This window comes from Lampetra fluviatilis, chromosome 60 (genome assembly GCF_964198595.1).
Source record: "Lampetra fluviatilis chromosome 60, kcLamFluv1.1, whole genome shotgun sequence".
Classification (NCBI taxonomy): domain Eukaryota; kingdom Metazoa; phylum Chordata; class Hyperoartia; order Petromyzontiformes; family Petromyzontidae; genus Lampetra; species Lampetra fluviatilis.
In genome coordinates, this window is record NC_136334.1 from 8,225,299 (window position 1) to 8,241,643 (window position 16,345).

A 16,345-nucleotide genomic window follows, 5' to 3' on the forward strand; every position below is an offset into this window, starting at 1 on the left:
TCTGAAAAAAGAGCTACACAGCGCAGTGGGCCTTAGCTGGTAAAATACAAATAGACCGTGTAGTTTACATCGTTTTAAATAAGTACCTGGTGCGATGTGTAACAGAATCACCACTTGGGACGCCAAGGCTGTCCACACCAACCCTTCGTGTGCCATGCCAGGCCCTCATAGGCGCTACTCGCTGACACCACTTGCCCCCACAGTTTGTTCAAGTCTATATACGACATCCCTTTGTCATTGTGTGTGTGAAGAAGCCTAAAAAATGCATTCATTTCCATAAGAGAGGTGTTTTGGGTTTGATCGCGTGGATACAAATGTGTCGTTAAACCCGCCACCACTCGACACAGCCAACGAGTAAGGTTTGTCACGTAAACAGAACGTGGCTAATTCGTTACGAGTTCAGCACTAACCGGTTGTGTGTTAGAGAGTAAACCCACCGCAACATTCACAACTCGAGTAATTATAACTAGCATGCTACAACACACAACCGGTTAGTGCTGTACTAGTGACGAATTGGCACGTTCTGTTTACGTGACAACCCTTACTAGTCGGGTGGTGGCGGGTTTAACGACGCATTTATATTTCCGCAATCTAACAAAAAATCCTCTTTTATGGACAATATCGGTCGTGAAAGCCTCCTACTGCGTGTTGAACTCGTCTCATTTCCCTGTAGCTGTTGTATGTGTGAGGATCTGTCATGATGATGATCATGGTCGTTCATTCCGATACTTTGTGACGATGCTGCTGCTGAAGCTAAAGATGATTAATTACTGGATAAGATGTTTTATTTTTTATTTTACAAAACAATTAATGATAATAGTTCATGCTTAAAGGCGCAGCCCCTGCAATGGATTTGCCCACGCCACTGCTGCCAGAAGCGGCGTCCCAAACGTCCCACGAGTGGGACTCTGCTAGGAGGAGGGGTACCGCGGCCTGCCTCTTCCATGCTGGCAGGCCTCTTCGGCAGAGGTGTGAGTACCCACACTTTACCCCACCAACACCACCACCACCACACGCGACCAGCCGATCGACCAGCCGTGACGCACCCATTCGTACCACCGATTGTGTCAAGCCTCCTGCAAATCACGTGACGTCTGTACGGCCACTCCCACTCTACTTTCGTGTGTTTCTATTCTCTGTTGTGGGAAGGTTCTTACCCGTCCCTACTGGACGTCTGTGAAAAAGAGCTTCATAGCTCATCGGATTCCTCCAGTATAAATACATATTGTGATTCTTCCGATGATTTTAATTCCTCCCCTCTCATCTTATATATCTCAATGTAGTAGGCGTGCTATGGAATATAAATGTAATATTGTTGTATTAAACATCGCGGTTTGTCCATTTAAGGCGACTTTAGTTGCTTACGGGCAGCTTAAGGGTGGGGGGGGGGGTCGTCACGCAGGGAGCTCCGCCCACCACTTGCCACGTGACTGGTTTAAAATGGCGTCCAGTGAAGGCGCGCTTTTTTTTGTTTGTAACGGCCACGTGCGTGTGTCGGTGTTTATGTTGGGGCGCCGTTAAAATTATGTCACAATTAATAGGGGTGGTGTATAAGAGTCGTAAAGTGGTGAGTTTAAAGTATCAACGGAAACGATTGAGTGGGCCATGAGGTCAAGAGGCCCCCCTGTTAAAAGTTTTAAACAGTCTTAATTGTCATCAAGGGTTTTATATATTCACATGATTGAGTTAGAAATGACATCGTTGGGTAGAGAAGGTGATTTGTGAGAATTGTATGGGGAATTTGTAATAGCGTAGTTTTATAGTGGTTACAATCGCTGTAATAAGTGCAGTGAATTAATTTCTGCGCGCATAAAGGGTTCAAATAATAGACGTTAAATATTACGTTCACAGACGTGCTAAGTTAGAGCTAATGTGCTTGTGATATATGAGTCTTCCATGGGAAGACGGCTTTGAGATAGATCATTTGTGTGATGTATTACTATGTTTAGTGTGTTAATTCATTTAAACCAAATTCATTCGTTACAATGTATTTGCATTCACACAATATATTATAGCTAAGTTATTATAATTCACTTATATTGAGTTAGTGTATTACAATTCACGAGTCTGGAGTTCATTATACTTCATGGGTATTGAGTTCATTTATTATAATTATTTTATTTTATCATTTCCAAATCGGCGATTAATCCTCTACATGCATACATACCACACACGCGCTATCCACACATGCAGGGCGGCTCGTCCATATAGCCAAATCCGACGAAAAAAATACACATTAATAAAAAAAATACAAATAACGAAGATGTCATTATTTAAATGCCTGTGCGCGTACAGAGGGAATATGAATTATAATTCACTTCTCAACATCTCTGAGAATGTATTTGTTGGACAAACGGATGGACGGACACACTGAATAATGATGCCTCTGTAAAAAAAAAAATACGCTTAAAAAACATTAAACGGAAAATAGTGGCAAAATGTTTCCCAGTTTACCAGAAAGCTCAGCCTAGATTTGCCCGTGGGGTTCGGGGGTGGGGGAACCGATGGCGTGGTTCGCCTCGGGCGCCGGTTGCTGGCAGCAAGTCTATGACGTGTGTGCAGGGGCGCTGCGTGGATTCGAGGTTGTGGGGAAGTGAAGTGAGGGATGTTTATTCATCTCGTCGTGCCGGGTGGCGCTTTTGTGCTGCGCCAGCGGAAAGAAGGGGAGATGGGGGTAGAGACGAAAACAATGCACAGCACAGAGGAATGAGACCATTAGAAGCGGGCACGCGAGGTTTGTTTCCGCGGGAGAGTCGATCCGTTCCAAGCGTTGCCCCTCAAGGGCACAGAGCACGTGGGGGACCTGGTCCCGTCGAGTGAGCGAGGAGGCCGTTACATTTCTCTCTCTCTTCCTTCTCTAAACTGGATTAAACCTCCCGTGAAGCACGTGGCCTATGTGTAGCCACCCCCACTCTGAACCCATCCCATCCATATATCTCTAGCAATCTAAACCAGCTCAAGTCTCGATTTAAAGCTTTCGTGACTGCAGGGATTCATTTTCTTGGTTCTTTCGGTAAAGTCACGTAGAAGGGAAATAATAAAATAATATAAATAAAACATAATAAGTGACACAGACTGACACACACATACACAGTGACACACATACATACACACACTGACACACACTGACACACACACACCTACACAGTGACACACACACACTGACACCTACACACTGACACACGCACACATCGACACAATGACACACACTGACACACGCACCTACACAATGACACACACCTTCACAATGACAATAACAAAGACACACCTACACACTGACACACACACCTACACACTTATATACACACACATACACATTGACACACACACACCTACACACACGTATATACATATACACAATGACACACACCTACACAGTGACACATACACAAACACACTGACACACACATACACACTGACACACACACACACCTACACAGTGACACACACATACACACTGACACACACACATACACACTGACACACACACATACACACTGACACACACACATACACACAAACACACTGACACTCACTGACACACACACACAGTGACACACAGTGACACACAGTGACACACACTGACACACACACACCCACACAGTGACACACACTGACACACACGCACATCACAGCAATGCAAGGGGGAGAGATTTGTGTTTAACATTACAGATAAGCAAGGGGGGGGGGTATAGATTTCTATTACATCGCTTTAGAAACCATCACATCACGTACAAATCATGCATTTCCACACAGCACTTATGACCATCACTTATTTATTTTCACATTCCCAGCCCGTGCTGTCAGCTCTCAACTGGGGCATGTCGCACAGCACCGCCGACTCCCTGCGCGTTAGGGACCGGTCCGCGGGAGTGGAGATCACAGAGGTGCATCTGAAATCGAAATATTCAAACTAAAGTAAAAGATATCATTGGTTATTTCGGTAAAGTCACGTAGAAGGTAAACAATAAAAGAAAAAAATATATAAAAAATAAATGTATCACGACGTTTCGACTGCAACACAAGCAATCATCATCAGGTGTGAAAAACACCACTTTTTTAAAATTTATTTCTGTGTTTTTGACACCTGATGATAATTGCTTGTGTTGCAGTCGAAACGTCGTGAGAATTTAATTGTTTTATATTTTTATTATTTTATTGTTTCCCTTCCACGTGACTTTACCGAAAGAACCGGTCGACAGCCTCCCAGCCTTGGGCAGCCAGCGGCGCCAGCGCCCGCCCGCCCGCCCTGTGCCGACTACCACGACCCAGAGGGCCCATCGGCCCTTCGAGACATCGGTGCCTCCTGCCCAGGTGAAACTCACTCCTCTTGACCCTCTGGACCCTGCGTGTGTTCTCTCATCTACGTGTTCCTCTCTCTCTCCGTGTCTCTGTGTTTCCGGAGTGCTATTCTCAGCATGCATCTCCCCGTGTATTTTGCAGTTCGTGGTTCCACTCTTCATGGTTGAGGCGTTGAATGACAGCCGCTGCGAATCGGGAAGCCCGGCTCTGTGAATATGCGAGATGAGGTTCAGCTCCCCAGTGACTCTTGTCTAACAGTAGCCCAGAAATACACACACGTGTGTATTTTATAAATACACAACCTAAAATAATAAACAATGTGTAAATTAAACATTGATTAAAGTGCAGGCATGTGGGGGTGTTTGTTTTCTTTAAATTGCACGGAAAATGAATGCGAAATATTGCGATGGCTTAGATCGATGAAGCTCACGGCTGATTCGATCCTGTCCGATGGCGCCGTGACGAACTGGGGCCGCGTGTGGGGACAGTGAGGAGTCAGACCTCGGCACTTTGTACGATTCCTGCTCTTCAGTGACGATGTTTTGTTCCTCGTTTCCATTCGCTTTGGTTTGCTGTTCATTTGAAATGTCACGTTCTGTTTTTGTCATTCTGGTGAGCGGATCGCTCTCTGCCCCTTGCTGTCTTTATATTTCACCTTTATGTAACCAGGTACAAACACAACACTCTTTGGGGAAGCTGGCAAGAAGCCAGCAACAATAAATCACCACAAACGCACACACACAACACGCAATAGCACACCACGAAACATTCACGACAATTACACACAAACCCGCCTCGAAGCCTCCATCTCTCATCTCACTCATCAACCGCATCACCCCTCGGAGCCATCGCCCCCCTCACAGACTCATCTTGACAATTACTCGCCAAGTATACTTCCAACCCCTATCACTACCCATAGCACTACCCCGAGAGATAAGAGATACAAGAGAGAGAGATAAGGGAGAGATAAGAGCGAGAGAATAAAGAGTAGCCAGGCAAGAGGCTGGAGGGCCTTGGTCTTGTGCCACAGCACGGATGCTGCTGCCAGGGTGTTAGCGACGAGCACTCGGCCCCTGCATGAAGTCTGTGCAGGATGGTAATCACGCAGCCCGCTGTTCTGACGCGGGAAGCATCCACACAACATGACGGTGCACGCCGGGTCAGAGCGAGAACATCCGCTGAACCGCATCGTGACGGAACAGCACCCAGGCTCTGGCTCCCATTGCTGGTGGGGCAGTCCATCTGGGGCTCTGCATTCGAAGGCACGGCCGCCTCGTCTCGGCTGTCTGATGAAGGTTTCCAGGGGAAAGCGGCATCACCGCTTGCCGCTTGGGGGCTTGGCATTGCAAACCCTCAACCGTGTTTATTTTGAACGCAAGGGGGAGGGGGGGGTATCACAACATTGTGCACTGAAATGAAATGCAAAGCCAATGAAGCGATGTTTAAGTTAAAGCCGTGAGATCATTGTGGGTGCCGGACAGATCCTCGGGGCGAGGCTCGAGACGGCACCGACCCCCAGCCAGCCTCGAAACTCCAGAGCCGAGGGAGGGAGGGAGACGTCGCGCGCGATCGTCAAAACCACCGCGCGCAGACAAACAAGAACGAGTCCTTTCCGACCAGATTATCAGCGGAGGGCTCTTTTATCGATCCGCGTAACAATAGCGCCAGGACGTCATTGTTCTTCATTCTGACTCCGGCTCTCATCGGCAATCCCTGCCGCTCAAGAGCCGACTCGGATCGCCGTCATCGGCCACGCGCTCGATCCACTGCAGGATCAATGCCTCCCTCCCCTCTCCCTCCCCTCTCCCTCCCCTCTCCCTCCCCTCTCCCTCCCCTCTCCCTCCCCTCTCCCTCCCCTCTCCCTCCCCTCTCCCTCCCCTCTCCCTCCCCTCTCCCTTTTTTTTTACGATCAGTGGAAACAAGAAGATGCTCGGTGTATTCGGCACTTTGTTTCGTTCATCATTTCGTAAAATGTTTTTTTTTTTAAACGGGGCTTTATGTAGCCCTCGCTCGCTCGCTCTCTCGCTCACTCTCTCGCTCTCTCTCTCTCACTCGCTCTCTCTCTCGCTCGTTCTGTCGCTCATTCTCTCGCTCACTCTCTCGTTATGTACGCCGCCCCCCTCGCAGTCCGACGGCCTCCGACGGGTAGCTCATAACAGCATGCAGAGCTCCCCATCATCTGCCACGGAGCACACGGCCTCCTCCATCGCCCACTGCTCCATGAAGGCCGGCACGGCGTGGGTCAACCGCGCATGGCGGAACTCCAGCCACACCCTGGCTCCGACCAGAGCGCGGAAGATGCCCAGGCTGCTGGCCGGACGTTTCCCCTCCAGGGCCACCTTCCTCGCCCTGTAAATGGCGAGCTTGGCGTAGCCGACGAGCACGTTGACCAGCCCCTGAAGATGTTGGGATCCGTCGCCCTTTCCCCTCCCCTCTCCCTCCCCTCTCCTCTCCCTCCCCTCTCACCCCTCCCTCCCCTCTCCCCTCCCTCCCCTCTCACCCCTCCCTCCCCTCTCCCTCCCCTCTCCCTCCCCTCCTTCCCCTCCCTCCCCTCTCCCCTCCCTCCCCTCCCCTCTCGCCTGCTGTGGATTTACCGCATAAGCAATTGATCCGATCTACATGACACCAGTTTTTGAATTTTGTGCACCGCACCAAATCTCACTTTAATGTTTTGCTTTTGCAAAACGCGGGCTAATTTGTCAGTAATTGTTTAGATAATCTGATCACTTTCAGCCGTGTTGTTGATGGGTCTTGGTTTGGCATTCAATGCTCCGTGAATTTGAGCATCATTGTAGCCATTCAGTCCTTCGACTGCTCAAATTAACAGAGCATCGAATGTCAAACCATTCAATGCTCGATATCGGATCAAGTGCTAATGCGGCAGATGCGATATTGGACAGACGGGACGTAACATCAGCGTAAGACTAAAAGATCACGAAAGGAACAGCAAATTCTCTCAAGCTCAGCTGTCAGCAGTGGCACAGCACGCTCGCCAACAAGGACACTCAATTGATTTTGATCACCTTGACGTGTTATACAAAACGAATTACTACGGGCCAAGCCTAATTAGAGAATCAATCGAATGTTTCAACCGCTGCGATCGCTACAGACTCAGCGCCGCCTGGACGCGTATTATGAAGTAACACACAACACACATTGCAATTCCTGACAGTTGAGTCACATGCTAAGTGGCTGATTGCTGATCTATCACATAATTGCATCACCCCCACCCCTGATCGCTAATCGTGATGGGGCTCAACAGCGGTGACGTCACCCTGCACTATTTAACGCCGGGATCACGTGGTGGAGGGCTTCAGACTGGCAAATCGCCCGAAGGTGCTGGATGTAACTACCAGCGAAACGTCGTACAACTCAGATTGTAAATGTCGTGGAGTCACTCTCCAACACACCGGTGGGCTGAAGCAGTAACTAACTAGTTGGCGTTTTGTTCACGTGACACACTTTGTACGGATTGGCCGTGTCGGGTGGTGGCGGGTTTAACGACACATTAAAATAACGCGATCTAACCCTGACCCCTGTGTTGTGGATGATGTTGGTCGCGAAAGCTACGACGTGTTATAGCCTACACCCCCTCTCACTCTCTGTGAGAAATGGGTCCTCCCATTGGCTCCACACTGCGTGGTGTGCGTGAAGTCGATGGTTCTCTGCGTGAGCCGGTGGGTCTCCATGCAGAGTCTACGGCTCTCTGTGTAAGTCCTTGATGGGCCTGACTGTGACCAGCATCTCACCGCCCTTGAGAGTCGCAATTTAATCCCGGGCGGCAAGAGGCGTTACTCATCAGGGCTGAATCGGTGGCTCCGACACGGCCATGATGAAGCCCGCTCCCCCGAGAAGACGGAACGAGGCACCACCAGCCCCAGGCCCTGAACCCAGAACCTCGGCGACACCCGCTGCGTCTCTGGCACGATCATCGTGAACCTCCTGAGCGAGAGAGGAGAGAGAGGGAAGCAGCCCCAGGCCCTCAGCTGCGGCACGGTCATCGCGAACCTCCCGTCGAGATCCGCAGCCACCTCGGTGCGTGTCGCGCCTCCCTCTCTCCCTCTATGCGATATGAGGCGATTTGTCTCCACGCGCTCTCTGCGTGTGACCCACGGATCGCTTCCTCGCACTCAACACAATCAACTGCTGCCGTTTGACAGCGGAGGAATGACGACCAATGACGACTCCCTCGCTGCGCGTGTCGATAGTGGAACTTTGTTTTGTGCTGGTAGGAACCACCTGGTTCCACCAGCTCACAGGGGATTATTGTGTCCGTCCGTCCGTCGTGCATCCAAAAATGGGAGGGGTGGGGCTGGGTGGGGAGGGGCTGGGTGGGGGGTGGGGAGGGGCTGGGTGGGGGGTGGGAGGGGTAGGGCTGGGTGGAGAGGGGCTGGTCACCCCGTGGTGCCCTTATAAAACTCAACGTTTAACCTACCCACGCCGGCTTGTGCCCGCCCTCACAGTCGGCCATATTTGCGGAATACACCACGCCGCCGTTGACCCTGGCCATTAACCGAGCAACCCAACGTTCCTACCAGCTCCCTCCGCAGGAGGAGGAAAGTGTTTAACGAGGCAAGGCCCCCGCTGGGCTAAGGAGCTCGTTTCAGAAGCGACGGGGCCATCACAAATGATGTCTCGATCGAAGTGGATCATCGTCATCATCATCACGTGGACAATTATAGCGACATCCAAATCACTCTCAGCGCGTGACGTTGTAGCTGTAGCTGTCACCCCGTGTAGCTGTCACCCTGCGCTAGGCGATGACGCTGCTGCAGAGATGCCCGCAAAAAAGACCCCCCCCCATAATCTTTATATATTTATTCTAAAAATAGAATATGAAACGATTCGTTTATATATTTATATTGTCAGAGAAAGTTTTCACTTTGCTCTTTCGCTGATTCCTGGTGCCCTGGGGCCGGGGGGGGGGGCTCCTCTGCACTCCACCTGCCCCCCCCCACACACGCACACAGACAAAGCTCCCCCGGGTAGCCTCCACAGCCCGGGGTCAAGTGCCCGCTCAGCGTGGAGCAGCCGACGAAGGCAGTCGCGGGCGGCGCAACCTGCGATGTGCGTCGGTGGCCGGCGTCACGCCCGGCCGCCTTTGTCTCACCGCTGCTGCTGATTTTAGTTTTTAATATAAACTGGCAGCGGGCCGCGTGCCCACTCACTTCGGAGCCCGAGTCGAGCTCAGAAGCGGTTTGGAGATTCGCGAATCGGACTCGGACACGCGCCGGGTTCGTGGTGCAGTGCGTTAACCGTTGCGCCACCGCTCCCCGATACAAAGACACCCCACCGGCGTATAGCGTTAACAGGCCGTTGGGGCAAGTGCTGCTAGCGAGTAGCGATAGAGGTCGACACCCACCCACACGCTCACCCACACACCCACACACTCACGCACACACACCCACACACACGCTCACCCACACACTCACGCACGCACGCATGCACTCACACACCCACCCACACGCTCACCCACACACCCACACACTCAACAACAACAACCGCCATTAGCCACTAAGTGGCGGTGACGTCACCACGACGCTTGTGCCAGGACATGTGCACCTTGAGGCCACGTGAAGTGTCGAACGCCCGCAGGCAGGAGGTCACGGGGCAGACCCAGGTGCCACGGGTCGACTGACCGAGATGACCGAGATGACTGGCTGATGGACCACCTGTGCCCCCTACTGTGCCAACTTGCTGTGCTTTAGCCACCCGGCGCTTCGCTCGTTATTGTGAGCGTCGCTCCTCCGCCCTCCGTTGTTGTTGGAGGGCGACTGCCTCCAACTGCCCAGTAGCGTCCTTCACGAGCCTCCTCCACAGAGGCCGATCTTGACACCGCTGGTACCAGTCATCGGCAAGTCCACTCAGCTCCACGTCCTCCTGTACCACATCACTCCATCTCTTCTCTAGCCCGTGCCGCGCACGTTTAGCCCCTTCGATCCGGCCGAACAAAAGCTGTTTAGGCATGCGGTGGCTGGGCATGCGGGCTACATGACCCAGCCAACGCAGCCTTGCCTGCCTGAGGAGCTCACCGATGGGACTTTGCCCAGATTTTTCAAGGATTTGTGAGCTCCTCACACAATCCAGCCTGGTTAAACCCAAGATGGATCGTAGGCAGGCCAGCCTAAATGTTTCCAACCGGTGAAGATGCTCCATTAGGGGGGTCCACGTTTCGCAAGCGTAGCGAAGGGAGGGAACGACTGTGGCCGAGAAGACCTGAAGCTTCGTGCGGAGCGACAGACCAGGTAGCTTCCACACAGCGTTACGCAACCGATGAAAAGATATTGCCGCTCGACTGATTCGGAGTGAGACCTCTGCTGTTAATATACACACACACACATATACACACACACATATATACACTGTGCTATACACCACAACGTTCGTGACTTGTGCCTTACGTATACGGCTGTCTGTGCGGGTATAAATATATTATAAGCTGTATCTGTCTGCATATAGCATACACGGGCGTGAGTGTGTGGGTGTGTGTGAGAATGTGTGTGTGAGCGTGTGGGTGGGTGTTTTGGATGCACGACGGACGGACACAATAATCCCCTGTGGGCTGGTGTAACCAGGAGGTTCCTACCAGTACAATGCATAAAACGGGTGTATAATTATAAAGTATAAGTGAACGCCACTACAGATAACCGCACTGCATATTTACTTTACGCCGAGTATAAACCAACGAAATGTTGGCTACGGTTTAAAGTATTGCACCGTCAAACCGACTTGTCACGACGCTGGTTTATTTTGGTTGAATATTTTCATTGGCTGGGCTGTATGTTGCATTGCGGGTAGGGGGCTACTTCGTAGTAGAGATGATTTGCATTTACTGCACAGGAGGCGTGCTGAAGATTGAGGTGTTCTGTATTCATGGGATGGATGGCAACCGGCAGATAGAATTTGTAATGCTCCATCCCTCGCCCTCGCTCGTGGGTCAAGCCCTGTGGCCGCACCACCACCACCAACCACACCACACGCTGCACCACCACCACCACCACCAACCACAGCCTCACCACACGTTGCACCACCATCACCAACCACCACCAACCACAGCCTCACCCCACGCTGCACCACCACAACTCCCAATCGATGATGGGGCAGTTGTGGAGAGAGTGGAGAGTTTCCCATACCTGGGCAGTGTGCTCATGGCCGGCTCCAGTTTAACAGCAGAGGTCTCACTCCTGAATCAGTCGAGCGGCAATATATTTTCATCGGTTGCGTAACGCTGTGTGGAAGCAACCTGGTCTGTCGCTCCGCACGATGCTTCGAGTCTTCTCGGCCACAGTCATTCCCTCCCTTCTCTACGCTTGTGAAACGTGGACCCCCCTAATGGAGCATCTTCACCAGTTAGAAACATTTAGGCTGGCCTGCCTACTATCAATCATGGGTTTAACCAGGCTGGATTGTGTGAGGAGCTCACAAATCCTCGAAAGATGTGGACAAAGTCCCATCGGTGAGCACCTCCGGCAGGCGAGGCTGCGTTGGCTGGGTCATGTAGCCCACATGCCCAGCCACCGCATGCCTAAACAGCTTTTGTTCGGCCGGATCGAGGGGGCTAAACGGGCGCGGCACGGGCTAGAGAAGAGATGGAGTGATGTGGTACAGGAGGACGTGGAGCTGAGTGGACTTGCCGAGGACTGGTACCAGCGGTGTCAAGATCGGCCTCTGTGGAGGAGGCTCATGAAGGACGCTGCTGCTGCTACTGGGCAGTTTGTGGCAGTCGCCCTCCAGCAACAACGGAGGGCGGAGGAGCGACGCTCACAACAACGAGCGGAGCGCCGGGTGGATAAAATAAAGCGAGTTGGCACAGTAGGGGGCACAGCTGGTGTGCATATACCGGTCATCGCAGTCTGCCAACCCATCGCACCCAGGTACTCATTTGAGGCCGAGTCGACCTAGGGGAAGGAGGCCCAGGCACGCCGCGCTGTACCCACACGCAGCGATGTAAAAACCGGGGGGACATGCCTCACCCACTTTATTTACATCGACACTTCACACCGTCACGCGCGCCACTTTCAAGTTTAAAAAATAAGCCACGCGTGCTCTTTATTCTTCTTCTTCGCGTTCACTCGCTAAACTGTCCGCTCTAAAAGGGGGGCCGACGCTTTCACCCGGTGCGACCTGGTTCCACGTGACCTGGTTCCACGTGACCCCCCGAGGTTCTCTCCGCTTGTGCCGGCAGAGCAGCGGCAACGCTCGGGGGGGTGGAGGTTGACGCACCAAAGGTCGCACTCCCTACAACTAAACTCGTTTGTATTTCACCACCACCAGGTAAGGCCCCACCGAGACACGGAGACAAAGGCATCACAAACGACAGCTCAACAAATTGGCTCAACACCACCACCATCACCACCGTCGCCCTCGTGTGGAAATGCATAGCGGCTGCTAAACTCTAAACGCGTAAACGTCTAGTCTTAAATGTGGAAGTAAAAACCGGAGGACCCGGAGACAAATCTACGGGGAGAGACACGGGGAGAGAGAGACACGGGGAGAGAGAGACACGGGGAGAGAGAGACACGGGGAGAGAGAGACACGGGGAGAGAGAGACACGGGGAGAGAGAGACACGGGGAGAGAGAGACACGGGGAGAGAGAGACACGGGGAGAGAGAGACACGGGGGGGAGGGAGACACGGGGGGAGAGACACACGGGGAGAGAGACACATGGAGAGAGACACGCGGACTCCAAATACAGAGCAGCAGGCGTTGCCAGGGTCGGGATCGAACCCACGAACCTCCCGTGTACCAGGCGAGGTAGTCAACATCTCAGCCACCGTGCCCCCCTCCGCCCCCCCCCCGTGTGAACACCTCGACGCAGCTCTCGCCGACTGTTCCGTGCGATCCGGGGGGGGTGGGGGGGGTTGGACGCCGATCGCGAGTCGCGACATCGGCAGGCGGGGAATGAAATCTGTAAACCGTGGGTGGCGGTTCAGGCACGGGCGTGCTCGCTGCCGCAATCGCTCGCGCAGCGAATTCAAGTCGTGGACTTCTTCTTCTCTTAAAACAACAACCGCAACAAGACGGGGGCGGCCCGAACGTCTTCTGCGCGTTCCCGAGGCATCACCGGGGGGGGGGGGGGGTCGCTCTGCTGTGAGAAATCGCCGCCACGCGAACGCCTCTCGACCACGACGGACGGACGCACGGCGACTTCACGCCGCCGGCAGCAGCGGCACCAGCAGCAGCTTCTTTGTCCACTGCCCTCGAGCGAGCGAGAAGTTGCATGGTGCCTTGGGCGGGGCTAATCTCCCCAGCCCCGCCTCCTTCGTCGGTTAGCTCCGCCCCCTTCGCCGGTTAGCTCCGCCCCCTCTTCCTCCGCACAAAACCGTCAGGATAATTTCTGGACAGGGACTCCTCCACTTAGGAACATTCGACTTAACGAACTTTTTGAGATACGAACAAACCGGGTCCGTACGTCCAGTTGCCCGTTCGGACCGCCGTGCAATCGATGGCGGTGATGGCATCTACATCTACAGAACGTGAAGAACCAGTGGCATCTACAGAACATGAAGAACCAGTGGCATCTACATCTGCAGAACGTGAAGAACCAGTGGCATCTACAGAACATGAACAACCAGTGGCATCTACATCTACAGAACTTGAACAACCAGTGGCATCTACATCTACAGAAAGTGAAGAACCAGTGGCATCTACATCTACAGAACATGAAAACCAGTGGCATCTACATCTACAGAACATGAAAACCAGTGGCATCTACATCTACAGAACTTGAACCAGTAGCATCTACATCTACAGAACTTGAACAACCAGTGGCATCTACATCTACAGAACATGAAAACCAGTGGCATCTACATCTACAGAACTTGAACCAGTAGCATCTACATCTACAGAACTTGAACAACCAGTGGCATCTACATCTACAGAACATGAAAACCAGTGGCATCTACATCTACAGAACTTGAACCAGTAGCATCTACATCTACAGAACTTGAACAACCAGTGGCATCTACATCTACAGAACTTGAACCAGTAGCATCTACATCTACAGAACATGAAGACCAGTGGCATCTACATCTACAGAACTTGAACAACCAGTGGCATCTACATCTACAGAACTTGAACAACCAGTGGCATCTACATCTACAGAACATGAAGACCAGTGGCATCTACATGCTGTACGAACAGACCTCTGGAGCGTAACTCGTTCGTAAGTACAGGAGTCCCTGTAGAGGTTTTTTGTTCTATCGCGTAAATACACTTATAGTCATACATTTATATTTACGTGATCTAACCCAAAAAGCTCTTATGGATAATATTGTTCGCGAAAGCCTCCTCCTGCTGCTGCTGCGTCTTAAATCGTCAGGCTGACGACGACGGGCGATCGTGGTGGCGAGTCAAAGCGTCGCCACGGCGGAAACTCCCCGACCCATCAGGCGTGGGGACGCGGTTGCATGCAACTGAGTTGCGCAGCCCGATTGACCTCGGTTGAAAAGAATAAAATGGCAAAACATAGGAACGCCCGACTTTGTTACCAACAAGCGTGGCATTGAAAGCTTTCAGACTTCATTGGCCGGATTCAACTCGACGATCCGTCGTTGCAAGCGGCACCGCTTAAAAAAGAACGCCTCCTCAACAAAACTGCACGCGTGTCCGGAACTCCGAATCCGACGACGCACACCGCGTCCTGTCGCCGATGTGGAGCGTTTTAAAAATATATAAACACATCTTTCTGGAATGTTTCGACTCCGTTCTCCGACCCCCTCCTCTTTTGGCGATCATCATTAGTCGTCTTTGTCGTCATCGTCGTCATCGTCATCATCGTCATAGCTTCCTCTCTTTCCTTCCGCGGGGGGTGGCGGCAGAGGCTTGGTCCCAAAACATTCGCGACGGGGACAGAGGGGGGCGCCACACCAAAAGTGCACAGGAGACACGCTCGATTCCCCGGCCGCGGCACGCAACCCACCAGGGCCACGGTCCGAGCGCGGCGGTGGCGGCGTCACGCGGGAGGACGAGGAGGCGGCAAGATTCGGCATTTTTTCTGGGCCCAGCGGCTTGTAGAGTGCCCACAGACTCACACAGAGACCCACAGACTCAAACAGAGACCCACAGACTCACCCAGAGACCTACAGACTCGCACAAAGACCCACAGACTCACACAGAGACCCACAGACTCGCAGAGACCCACAGACTCACCCAGAGACCTACAGACTCACACAGAGACCCACAGACTCGCAGAGACCCAGAGACTCACACAGAGACCCAGAGACTCACACAGAGACCTACAGAATCAAACAGAGACCCACAGACTCACCCATAGACCCACAGACTCACACAGAGACCCAGAGACTCACACAGAGACCCAGAGACTCACACAGAGACCCACAGACTCACCCAGAGACCCACACACTCGCGTGAACAGAGTTCTCAATGCAGCGATGCACGCTATCTCAGCCTGGTCATGAAATTCAGTTCTGCGCTTGTTTTGGTTAAATTCCAGCTCAGAGGGGATTAAAAGCCGGGGCGGTTTGACCACGCGTGGCGCGTCACTCCACCGCACCCCGCCGTGCGCGTGGACCGAGGGGAGGGGGGGGGGGTCGGCTGAAGCTCCTCGACGTCCGCTTCTACGGCCACCGCTCAACTTCGGAGGAAGGGGGTGGGGGGCAGGGCGGGGGGGGGGGGTTGTTGCCGCCCTGCGAAAGTTTTTTTTTCTCCCGATCGAATCTCCCGGGACGCCGACGGGCGACCGGCGTGAACTTTGTTCGGGAAGAAAATAAAAATAAAAAACCGCGATGGTCAGATGATGCTGTTGCGCGAGCACCGCCCGTCCGCCGTGCCGCCCACGGTGACCTCGGAGGAGGAGAGCGAACGCTCCAGCTCCACGGAGGGCGCTTCCTGAGGCCCGTCGGGCGGCAGCAGCGGCGTCTCCGAGGCCGTGCTGCGCTGGGAGTCGTCGGCGGGACGACCCGCCACGCCGGGGGGGCGCTGCCGACGGGCCAGCTGAGCCGGCGTCGGGAAGACGGAGCCCTGCAGGGCGCGGAACAGGAACCTGCCGCGGGGGGGCGGGGGGGAGACACGGTCGGTCACG

General features: G+C 53.0%; 1 protein-coding gene across 1 annotated transcript in view; it reads right to left on the reverse strand.

The window, feature by feature from the left end:
- Positions 1 to 12,274: 12,274 nt before the first annotated feature.
- Positions 12,275 to 16,345, reverse strand: part of LOC144950953 (phospholipid-transporting ATPase VD-like) — a 28,604-nt gene continuing 24,533 nt past the window's right edge. Inside the window, 1 exon segment of the mRNA XM_078881136.1 lies at positions 12,275 to 16,306. Coding sequence (XP_078737262.1) covers positions 16,054 to 16,306 — 253 coding nt within the window. The 3' untranslated portion in view covers positions 12,275 to 16,053.